Genomic DNA, 12,907 nt, shown 5'->3' with positions numbered 1-12,907 from the left:
CACCCCGTGTACACTGTAGCAGTAGACTTCTAAAGTTTGATTATAATTTTGATACCCAGTTAAGTTGGCTACTAGTGTCTTTTGGATAAAAGAAAATTTCCACTCAACAATCAAATAGTTACTATTTAGTGGAAGACCACATAAAACTCGGCGTCAAAAAGGCTCTTCCTGTAACATGTCCTGCTTCTCTGGGAAACCTGTACCACCCTGTCTTCTACTCCTGCCTCCAAACGCACTTCTCAGAGTTACTCTGTATGACAGAGCCCATTTTCTCTAGAACCACAGGAAAGCTGCTCGGTAACTATGGTAACATACAAAAATGCTTTTTACTCATAAATGAATGCTTATTTGAAATTACAACCATTATTTTTCCTTGAGTTTTAAGTCCATTAAACGGTTTGATTACAAAAAAGAGATCAGTACATAGGCACTAGATGCACTTAAAAATTCTAGTTTAAATGTTGCCAGCCCCTCTCCAAACTCAGCCTATCAGTATACCAAAATGACCTACTATGGTGTCAAATTAGAGGGTTTATAGCGACTGTAAGTATTTGCCTCTCCGATCCACTATGAAGTCAGTGCTGCGCAAAGCTACGGTTATGCTTCTCAGCATGGGCAGCCCTGGCTGCGGGCAGGCTGCGGGCAGGTGTCCCATGTCCCAGGCCAGGATGTCTAGGACATGACTGGTTATGAGCTCAGAGCAGCACTGTGGGCTCACAAGAACTGGGGTAAGAAGCTATTCAATCTTAAATATTAGATCCTGCTAACTCAGACCTTGAATCAACATGGTACAGGGAACACCAAAGACGGTGCAGCCCAGTTTCTGACTTTGAGATGATCATAATATGCCAAAGAGCTCAGTAACTACCGTATGAAAAGGTACAGAAACAATACTGGCCATTGTCGAAGAAAGGGTCTTCAACAGCTCCCATGGTGTTCGAGACCATTAAAGGATAAGCCAGTGGAGAGGAAAAACGATTAGGAAGTTACAGTTTACTTAGCCAAGATATAACCATAACTGGGAGACCGTAGAAGGAATGATGAGAACAAAGAATGACTACAGGGAATAATCAGAAAGACTCCAAGAACAACACAAGAAGGATTCACAGTTCAAGGTGGTACTGTCTCAGACAGACTTGTGCAGACGGGAGTGGGAAGGGTCCAGCACCACCTGATGGAACACGGGGTCAGGAGTTCGGGAGAGTCACATTCAGTGTCAGGTGAGATGAGAGTAAGGTGAGCACGCTGGGGGATGCTTGGTTCCTCCACCCACCAGTGTCTAGGTTACTCCTCAGGGTCCTACGCCGAGCTAAGGACAGTCTCCATTAGAATGTCATGGGCCCTGCAGTTACAACTTCCCGCCAACAAGGGGAGCATCGCAAGTCACTGCTGCCTATGCTAATTATAAGTATGCATCTTGTAGAAAAACAAAGTCTTTACAAACATGCAGATCACATTTCCTAGAACTGTTTTATTCTGCCCATAATTCTCGTCCCAAGCCCAATTTAAGGACAATTTCCGCTGTAAAACCTTACAACTCAAACACTCCAACAACATTCCATGTATTCCAAACCAAGGTATTCCATGAAGACTGACTGTTAGGACCTATAGTTCTTTCTTTAAAGTTTACAATTTGTGTTTGTTATTGAAACAATATTAATTTCTGCAGATGTTCCACCACACCTTTTGTCTCCCACAGATGTCTGAATGGTTTTTTTCTCTTTTCCTCCTTGGAATCATACAGAAAGAACCGATCTTAAACTGTCAGTGTTCCTCTCAGAGCACGAGCATGTAAGAGAATGACAGGGCGAGCTGACGGCACGATGAGAAACAAGCCTAAGAGGTGCCCAGGGTGAGGGGAGGGGGTGGAGAAAGCTTTTTACTGTGTATATTGTATATGTAAATATAGGTATGTATGTAAATTATGCCTACTAGCAACAACAACATGATGAATGAGCGTCTCTTGGTCCCAAGAAAGGAAACAATTTCAGGGATGTGAACACTTAATTCTAAACAAAGTACAAGAGGGACTGAGAACTCACAAACGCTGGATTAGGATTTTCTGTTATCTTAGCCTGCAGTTCCCCAATGAGCACAGGGAAAACACCTTTCTGAAACCAGGACCTTTCCCACAAACCATGACTTCGGCGTCTGTGAAAGGGCGGCACCTGGAGGCGCCTGTGTTAACTGTGCCAGGACTGTGCCCCCCTCTGTGCGGGTGGGGGAGGTCCCTGCCAGGGGAGGAGCCACACTGTAGCAGCCCAGGGGGCGAGAGCGAGGGCCCGACCTCCGGTTTCTCATCCACAGTACAGGGAAACTCCTCGGGGACGGTTTCAATCTAAGCAAACTCACGAGGTACTCAACTGCTGCCGCTATAAACATTACTATTAGGAAAAGAGTGATAAACAAATATGGATGCAAATACATTCATTCATAATGAGTCATAACTACCAAAGAGACACTCAAGTTGACTAGTCAGTACATCCCCTTCCTATAAAAACCACTTAACAAGCTCTGTTATGCTGAGAGGGTTGTGCAGAGGCACGGAATGGGAACAAACTCATACAGACGATGCTGCAATCGTCACTGGCCACTCACTGGCACAAGGTACAGGGTACCAGATGCTCCTAGGCCGTGTGCTCTCAGTACCCAGGCCAGCTCTCCATTTGCAGAGCTATTCTTTAAATGTGTTCATGTTGTCCAGCTCTTCCTGTTTCTGACTTGAAAGACATTGTGTCTTTTTAAAGATGAATGCCATAGCTACTGGATCTCCTCCTTTACATGCTGATTTTACTAGTTTAACTCATGGAGGTTTGGGGGACCTCCTATGTATGTAACTGGAGGTATAAAAATAAATAAGAGAAGTGATTAAAACTGATGCAAGCTCTCTAATTTGGCAACATCACAAAGTCCACATGAACCCACCCAGGACCCTAGAGTGTGGGCAGGGACTGAAATGTAGGAGACCCAGTGGGCAGAGAGAGAGAGTCACAGGAAGGAAGACAAAGAGGAAGACGGGAAGAGGAGGAGAGAGGGGTGAGCTGAGAGCCAGGCCCAGACGAGGGGTGTTCAGCCCACTATCTGAGATACTACCAATAAGTGAGGACGTTTTTAAAAAAATGTCCTGCTCTTCAAAATAATGTGCAAAGAGAATGCAGTGGTGAGGCCACAGCAGATACATACTTACATTATTTACGAGGTTGAAAAAACTAGGCTGATCTGCCAAGTGTCACCACAAACTCCAAGACAGTCTTAATATTCTAAAATAATGTGATAAAGACATAGAAAACAAATCCTCAAGATCCTTTCACATGAAGACATAAAAAGGAGCAACAAAATGTTGTCAAAACAAACGACAGAGCAAATGGCAGTGCAACCTACAAGCAGAAACATACACGACTTGCACAGAGCCATCGGAGCCAGGATGGCCTCTTTAGACATTTGGGGACACACAGCAACTAGAGAATAGCCATCATTTTTAACACGGTCCTCACTATAATCCACTAGTCTACAAACTACCAATTCTAAAAGATAAAGCCTTCGGGCAGCCTAAAGCATTATTTTAAAACTAAAGTAACCATAAAGATGGAGGAAGTAACGCACTGATTGTGCTCATAGCCGATACTGTTAATTTCCCACGATTGAGTAGGAAGAAAAACATTATTTTAAGATTAAATCAATCACTTTAAATTTGTGGGACTGGAACAGGTAACTATCTTAATCTTACTCTGAACTTTAATTATTTTCAAGGTTGAAGAGAAAGCAAATGAGAAAAGACACTGTTTTTTTAAAATCAGAACCTTAACTTTTCATTGGAATTACGTGGGCGGCATTTTAAATACACAATGACTGGGCATCATCCCTGACAACGGAATTAAGAGCCACTGGGAGGGGCCTGGGCCTCAAGGCTTTTCTAAAGCTAGATGATGCTCACATGCGGGCAGGGGTGAGAGACACAGGTCTGGAGAACCACTTCCCACAAAGGTTTGGTATTGTTATTACTTCTCAAATATTCAGTCAAACTACCGATTCTTTGAGAAGAAAAAGAAAAGCTTGTCTTGACTATCCAGAGTATCATCACTAAGAAAAACACACTAAGGGAACCACATGTAATTTTGTCTTAAAAACAGATAAATAAAAACATTTTAAAGAAAACAGATGGGACTGCTGAGTCATCGGCCAGCTACTCTGCAATCACTCATGGACTTGGCATGAGTGAGAAGCAAATGTTTATATGTAAAGTTACAGAGATGTCAGAGTTCATTTGTTTCCACAGCTTAATCCAGACTACCACTGAAAGGAACGACTCATTATAATGAGACTTAAAAACACATTCTGTTCTAAATGGGGGCAGGGCAGGGCTATGAGTGTATGAGGGTTCCAAAAATCACAGTCTTCTGGGCCTGAATCCCACATTCCTGCTACGTATATTATGGACCTTAGTCAAGTTATTTAACTTCTCTGGAGCTTAGTTTTCTCACTTGTAAAATTAGGATTTCTGTTATCTCATAGGCTTGTTTTAAGAATTAAATACCTCAACAGTACTTAGCATATAGGAAGCAGTTTATAAATGGTAGATATTATTATTACATCAAGATTATAAAACTAAAGAGTTACAAAATTACTTAAAATGACAGTCTCTTAAAAAAGGACAAAATTATACTTTTAATCATGTAAAGGTAATGTATTATTGTTATTTTATATACTCAAAATCAGCTTCTGAATTCATTCAACAAATATTTATCATACTCGACAATAAGGCAGGCACCACTCCTGGCCCAGGAGAACCTGGCGATTAGCAAGACAGAAATCCCTGCCCTTGTGCGTTCACATTCTAGAGGTCTTCACCCAGAGCAAGCAGTAGAGGGGCTCAGACGGTAGGATACTTGACTTATTCTGAAGTTTAGAAACAAAAGGATTTGTTGATTGAATGGCTCTTGGGTATGGAATCAAGGATGTTTTTAAGATCCAGGGTCTACCAAATGGCAGGATGAGTCTGCTGTTAATGGACACTGGGAAACTGGGGAGAACTGGTGTGGGGAGAGTCAAGAGCTCAGTTCTGTCCCTGATAGGTCTGAGATGTCTATCAGTGACATCACACTGGCAGCTTGGACATATTCGGTTGTATGTTTAAAATTTTACAACTGTAAGATGCTACAGAAAAGCCCGAACAAACTTTTTGGCCAACCCAATACAAACCTTGGGTGTTTAGGGGGGAGGGCTAGAGAAGAGACACAAACTAAGGTAAAGATAAACAAAGAGTTATCTAGGGAAGCCTCTGAACTTAAAAGATTTAATTCTCTTTAATATCCACATTGGAAGTAGATAATAATGTCAATGAATTATATTTCTCTACACACCTCTACTTTCTAGCTCCTTTCTTATACAAGAAATTCTGCCTTCGGTTAAAGGCCTGTAGTTAATGAAAGTTCTTTGCATTTCAGAAGTTTGCCTTTTTAAAACAGGCAGCTAATGTATTAGAAGATAAGTGTTCTCATCAAGGCAGAAAAATAATCAAAAAGGTTTCGAAAATAGCAATGCACATTAAAGCATGCTTAACCCATTTACCCTCGGCAAGCTACATTACGCTGGAGGTCAGAGCTGGGAGCAGACTGGTCCCCCCACCGGCCACCAGTCAGCCTCAGCACAGGTGAGTCTGCACGACAACCACGGCAAGGAGCAAAACAAGGCACTGAAGGGACCTGGTGGATTTCTTGCTACAGCAGTAGTAACAGTGCTGTTAGTGCCTGAAATTCAACTCTACTTCACTCAGTACTTAGACAAAGAACTGTTTATATATCTCGATGAACTTAAATAAGTAAGTTTATAAAGCAAAATTACAACACTATGGCTAAAAACACAAATCCACAGGCATTAGATTTCTAAGAGGAGAAAACAATATGTATCTTGCTAAATGCCAGACTTAGAAAAGATGAAAACCAACTAAAAACAACAAAAAATCCAGAAAAATCCAGATAACTGAAACACGCATATTTTTTAACATCTTTATCGGAGTATAATTGCTTTACAGTGTTGTGTTTGTTTCTGGTGTATAACAAAGTGAATCAGCTATATGTATACGTATATCCCCATATCCCCTCCCTCCAGGTGGTCGCAAAGCACCAAGCGGATCTCCCTGTGCTATGCGGCTGCTTCCCACTAGCTATTTCACATTTGGTAGTGTATATATGTCAATGCTACTCTCTCCCTTCATCCCAGCTTACCCTTCCCCCCCCCGTCCTTAAGTCCATTCTCTACGTCTGTGTCTTTATTCCTGTCTTGCCCCTAGGTTCATCAGAACCATTTTTTTTTTTAGATTCCATATATATGAAACATGCATTTTTATTATTCACTGCTTTTAAAGAAATGGCTAACATCTAACATGGCTATTAGCAGTTGTAAAATTTTAAACATCCCATCATAAAATTATCTTTTTCTCTCTACAGTGGCTATGAATGTACAGCTTGTAGAATTAACATTACTGAGGTAGAAAAAAAATGAGAACCCAAAGCAGATGAAGATGGAATATGTCTGTACCATTATTCATGGTCTAGAACCTCAGTGTTTGATTTTGGTTCATCTAATATTTTTCATCACATTATTTTGGTGTAATTTCTTTACAATGCTTTCTAAAATCTCTAATTTACTAAGTTATAATTGTTTTTAACATCTTTATTGGAGTATAATTGCTTTACAATGGTGTGTTAGTTGCTGCTGTATAACAAAGTGAATCAGCTATATGCTTACGTATATCCCCGTATCTCCTCCCTCTTGCGTCTCCCTCCCAGCCTCCCTATCCCACCCCTCTAGGTGGTCACAAAGCACCGAGCTGATCTCCCTGTGCTATGTAGCTGCTTCCCACTAGCTATCTATTATACTTTAGAAATCTTTCTCAGTGGAAAGATTAATAGAAGAAAATTCAGGATACCGTCCCCCTGCCCCCGCCCAAAAAAAAAAAATACTTGTAGGTTTACTGCTCAGATTCTAGTCAACAGCTGTTGCTGGGTTTTCTTTTTACTTTTATCAAGATATATATAAAACTGTCTTTTGAATGTTTAGTTTGAAAGTTACCAATTTTGTGAATCTTGATTTCAGACAAGTCAGAAGCACCAGAATAAACAGATAGTCTCAATTAACTATCACTTACAAAGCACAGTCTAGTGAAAAATATTTCAGACCATATTCTTTAATCGGGGACATAAAATAATAAATGGTATCCTCCAACATAGATAAAAATTCAGAAATAAATTATAACTATGGACTAAAACATAATATTAAAAGAAAGTCTTTTTGTGAGCACCCAGATAATTCCTCCTCTGTATATGTGATACAGAAGCATTTTCAGCTTTCAGGTTTCGACAAATCCTGTTGTAACAACAGCTCCCTCCCACCCCTGCCTCTCTTTTCTGAATTTTCCCCCAGCTCAAAAAATGAGATGGGGAACCCGGTATTTATCTCCTGGCACCACCAGCAGTTTTCCCTGCTCGGATTTCTACATTGCTCTTCATTTGCTACTTGCAAGTTAACCTATTGGAGCTTCATCACTAATATTCAGAAGCTGTGAACTGAGCCTCAGGTATGTGGCTCCTCTGGGGTTCAACTGAAGACAACTGACAGAAGAGAGTTAAGTCACTGAAGGCTACTGACAAAAGGTATGGAAAACGAGAAGCTTCCACAATGCTTCGGGACCTAAATATAGATCTTCAAGTATAACTCGGTTTGAACTGTACATTGTAAATCTGTTTTTAAATACTAGATTTGATATAAATAAATCTTGTCTGGAAAACTGACTTTACATTTTAACGAAATCCAGTTCAGAATTTCTTTGGGAAATAGCTCATAAATTTAACATTATAGGTTCTGTTCTATATGCAACAGATTTTAGAACCACGAGAGAGTTCTCATTTAGAACTGTTTTCCATGCTTACTTTCACAGCATTTCACCACCATCACCACCACCGCTGAAACAAAGTATGTCTTTATTCCCTACGAGACAGAAATCTGAGAGAATAGGCCACAAACTGTACCATGCTTGTGGCTGGAGGGGGAAAAAAAAAAAGATTTCACAGCAATATAGCTAAGATGCCAGTATATTTTTATAAAGGGAAAAGAGTGACCTTCATTTTGGAGAACAAATTCTTTCTGCATAAGTTCTCCATGCAGAAGAAAGCACTTAAAGTCCACTATTCAATAGTAAGTGGGCCCCATGCTAACTGAATGCAATGTCTTATTGTTTACGCCGAGTTTGGCCATCTGTAATTTATCACTGCCAGCACTTGTTAATTAAGATGAACAAGCTGTCTCCAAGCCTGAATTACACTGGAATTTATAAAATGTATTGGTTAATGGGAAGAAAAAAGTTATAATTGGGAAGCTGAGCAGAGACTGATCAACACATAAAGGTTACTCAACCAAAGGAAAAAGAAAGAAAGGAGATGCTCGCAGGGAATGCTAACAGCAGTCTCGCTCTTGAAGAAGCCCTTAAGCCGAAAATGGTCCGGGAAGGCAGTAATTGAGTGAGCTGGCTGGAGTCTGAAATGTTAAAACCCAAACCTGAAAACAGCTATTATGAAACTATAAACATGTGCTTCATTTTTTTTTTTTCTAGAAACTTTAACTTTCGTTCTATTTTGGTCTCAGATATGAAAAGAAATTTGGAAAACAGAAAAAGAAGGAACTGTAGGATGACAGGCAAAGCCAAGGCACTTTGATGCTCAGAGTGAAACTGGCTCTAAGAATTCAAAATCTCAGGGAAATCTCCTGAAACTAGAGAATTTACATTTTAAGATTATGAACAAAAATAGAACAATGGAATTCAGACAGCCCAGGATTTAAGCTCTTAGGGAATCAATGTTATGCCTGTATTAACTATACAACTGTATTAAAAGTACCACCGGCGTGGATTCACATCACTGCAGATACGTCACGAAAGCCAGGCATCAACCTCCCTGGCGAGTCTCTGAAGCTACGCCACTTGCTCATTTGCTCTATCAATTCCCTCTGGAGTCTTTTTTTCTGTGTGAGAAAGGGAGTGAGTGAGGGGATGGTTAATGGTGCTTTGTCTCTAGATGTAGCATTCTCCCTGCTTCCAACAGGAAGTACACAGGAGGATTTCACCCAGAATTGCTGTGGTAAAGGGGGACAAGGGTGCAAGGTGCAGTGAGGTGGGAAGAGGTGGGGAAGTGGGCACTGCCGATCTTGCCGCTGAGGTCTGTGTGGCGTGGGGCGATCTACTACCTAAGTGTCCTAATCTGAAACAACACTGATGGCCAAGATTACATCTATGGTTTCCTTCATCTCTAAGTTCCTATGAAAACAAATGAAATCGGCCTAAGGAAGGAAGAGAGAAAGAAAAAAAATCCAGATGTCGTTAAATATCAAGTGTCACGTGACATAATATAAATTTTAGAAATACTAATAACAATGTCATTGTAATTTACTGAGTACTTTCTATGGGTTAGATATTGTTCTACACCCCTTAAAATTCTGTCATGTATATGAAACTCCATGATATAGATACTATAATCCTCCCTGCTGTCCAGAAGAGAGTACTGAGGCACAGAGAGGTTCTGGAAAGCCAAGATTTGACCCAAGTGCTTTAGATTCAGAGCTCATACTGCCTTTTGTGACAAATATATGAATCATGATAGAGCCATTCTAATACATCACTCAAAAATTCAGAAACACAAAAAGGTCAATATTGCTGTATTTCAGAAACCATTGTATTTTCCTCAAAGAAGGCAGTAAGTACTGCCTGATTAAAACACAGCACGTCACAAAGGAAGTACTATCTATTCCCTCTTACTAAACGGAAGGAAGGAAGGGAGGGAGGAAAAAAGTGTAAATTATTTTTGAATCTCTCTCATACAAATAATGATGTGGTTACTTCTGGTATGTATTTGCAAGATTCAATGTCACTACTTCTGAATCGTTTTGAATAACCGGTTTTGCAGCAGACTACTTCATTTGGGTCAGGGAACGATTCTATTCCCAACTAGAAAGGATCTCACATTCTCCTAAGCAAAAGACAGTGGCTTAATTGTTTCAGTTTTGAGTAAGCTGTACCTGAAGGGAAACAACTGCTCACTTAGGTAAGGATTTTGCAAGCTGGAAATTAGAGATAATCATGCCAGTGCCTTTGATTTCTTTTACTACTTTCTTCTCCTTCTTAAACAATTCACCTGGGCCATGTGAATGACACATGGGGAGTGTTTGATACATTTTTAAAAATAAAATCATTTTTTGAATGCTTCAAACTTTTCTAATATATATTTATAAATCCTTTTTAACAGGTGGGTTTAAACTATTCTTCCTTATTACCTATAGAGTATTTTAACTAGAAATAAGTTTTTAAAACCTGTAATACTATTAAAATTCTATATCAGATATCGTACAGCTGGCGTTCCATGTCTAAATCTCCTAACAAGGCACACAGACAACTTCAGCAGAGCTTAAATTTTAAATAAAAGAACGAAGTGGACAGCCCTCTCCTTTATGCCATGTATCAAGCACCACCCAACCAAAATCACTCAGGACAATGGCAGCCTCTGTGGGCCTGGTGTGAGCTTTTCTCCTGGGAAGCAGTGTCCTCATCCACTGCTGGGACCTATTCAGATGGGTTCTCAGCTCCCACTGTACACAGAAGTCTTTTTGTTTTTTCTTTCTTTCAACCCTGATTTTGTCTTCTTTCCCCAGCCTTTTGTTACCTGGTTCTCTACTGTACAGAAATAGCTACAATTCTGAGCGAGAGCCATCAGGATTTTCTAGGAGGACAAAGGTAACGGTGACGTTATGATCTCGGCGGGTCTCCAGCTCCTTGCTTTTGCCCTGGCCTTATCTGGGGTCTCTGGAGTGCTCATGGCCACCCTGCTGCCCAACTGGAAGGTGAATGTGGACCCGGGCTCCAACATCATCACAGCCATCGTGCAGCTGCAAGGGCTGTGGATGGACTGCACGTGGTATAGCACCGGGATGTTCAGCTGCACCCTGAAGTACTCCGTCCTGGCCCTCCCCACCCACGTGCAGGCCGCTCGGGCCGCCATGGTCCTGGCCTGTGTCCTGTCTGCTGTGGGGATGTGCACTGCCACAATCGGGATGAAATGCACTCGCTTAGGAGGGGACAGGGAAACCAAGAGTTACGCTTGTTTTGCTGGGGGAGTCTGCCTCATGTCTGCGGGGATCTCTGGTTTAATACCGACGGTGTGGTACACGAAGGAGATCATAGCCAACTTTGTGGATGTGACAGTTCCAGAAAGCAACAAACATGAACCCGGAGGAGCTGTCTACATTGGATTCATTTCGGCCATGCTGCTGTTTATCTCTGGCATGATTTTCTGTATAAAAAAGGATTCGGAGGTTTGGCTCCACCCATCCAAGCAGCAGCACGTCCCCACCACACAGCCAGAGGACCGTTCAGCATACAGCCTGAAGGATTATGTGTGAATAACTGTGTGATGCACATGACTTAAGTGCCTGCTGTGATTTCTGTCTTTATTTTAGATTAAATACAAGAATTGTGCTTACCTTTCTCTACAAAGAATGTAAAATACTTAAAAAATGAAGTTGTTCAAAATGCCAACAAACTTCGTGTACAATTTATCTGTTTTAGATGATTTTTCCATTATTGTTGTCATGTTTTATCTAAAGGTTTATAATGGAAAGAGGTTCTGATTCTATTAATAAGGCAATGGAATTGAGGGCTTTTTTTTTTTTTCCTTTTTAAGATAAATTGTTGATACATCTTCCTAACTGGTACTTCACTGGATTTTATAAAAGAGCTCCACTGCCAAGTATAAAAAGCACCTTGTCCTGGCGTTAACCCAGGATACCCTCTGCTTTTGCTCCCTTTCCTTGGCAACCCCACAGTCACCTGCTTCTGTTTTCAAGCCCCTCTATAGGCCTGCGCCTTACGACGCAGGGAGGAGCTGCCCGCTCCCTTCACAGGATGCCCAAACAGGCCACCCCAAGTCCCCACCTACTGTCATCTCCCCGGCTCTGTTGACATTTTAGGAAAAATATCTCCATATAATATGGCATTCAAAGATTAGGCAGAAATAAAGAAAAGAAATTGGTAAATGCTACCACAGCAAAGCAAAACCAAACCAAACCCAAACTGAAATCTCTAGGACTTGTAAAGCATCAAGTACAAGCTAAGTGAGAACATGAAGAGTTTGTTTTAAAATGGCTTAAGAACTGCCCTGTTCTGGCTGCTAATAAGAGGATTCTCCAGATTAAGTTCACTTTCCTCTATCGTTCTTGATTTACCCCTATCATTTAATATCGCACTGATTAGTATCTGGATGATAAAGGTTACTTTCAAGTTGTCATTTTTTTTTCTTTTAGGTTTGACTCATGTTAACAAAAATGTTTTTATAAATGAGCTGCTTCAATTGGTTAATGGATGTGAAAAGAATTCTTAAAGAATAAAAGACGCTTTAAAAGATGTTAAATTATGATATGTAATTCAAACACTTTATAAGAAAATAAAAATTGAATTTTCTAATGTGCAAAGGTAACATTGTACACTGTTGTTTCTAACAATTTATTCATTTACGCTTAGGTATTGTTCATAATACAGTGGTAAAGGGGAAAAAGGCTACTTCATTGTACATTAATAACTCATGAAGTGGGAAGTTATCTTTTATGTGAGTAAATAATTTTGGATTGTGCATACAGACCTACAGACTAAAATGTTTTATACCTATTTTATTTGGTAGATCATCCTTTTCTGTATCATCATTACATATTAACAGAATGGCTAAAATAAAGGTACGATTTCACATGGGAATTAGGAAGGCATTGAAAGTATATACTCCTGGACTTCCCTGGCGGCGCAGTGGTTAAGAATCCGCCTGCCAATGCAGGGGACACGGGCTTGAGCTCTGGTCCGGGAAGATCCCACATGCCG

General features: G+C 40.6%; 2 protein-coding genes across 3 annotated transcripts in view; one reads left to right on the top strand and one right to left on the bottom strand.

Moving 5' to 3' along the window:
* The window catches only part of TFB1M (transcription factor B1, mitochondrial), a 63,171-nt gene that overhangs the window by 11,824 nt on the left and 38,440 nt on the right, over positions 1 to 12,907 (bottom strand). The window lies entirely within an intron of this gene.
* Positions 7,486 to 12,414, top strand: CLDN20 (claudin 20). The gene is made up of 2 exons (XM_032651245.1): positions 7,486 to 7,652; positions 10,696 to 12,414. Exon 2 carries the CDS (start codon positions 10,792 to 10,794, stop codon positions 11,440 to 11,442), a length of 651 nt encoding a protein of 216 aa, XP_032507136.1. The 5' UTR covers positions 7,486 to 7,652; positions 10,696 to 10,791; the 3' UTR covers positions 11,443 to 12,414.

This window comes from Phocoena sinus, chromosome 12 (genome assembly GCF_008692025.1).
Source record: "Phocoena sinus isolate mPhoSin1 chromosome 12, mPhoSin1.pri, whole genome shotgun sequence".
In the NCBI taxonomy this organism is placed as follows: Eukaryota; Metazoa; Chordata; class Mammalia; order Artiodactyla; family Phocoenidae; genus Phocoena; species Phocoena sinus.
Note: the sequence above shows the minus strand (reverse complement) of the source record. Positions and strands in the feature narration are given on the sequence as shown.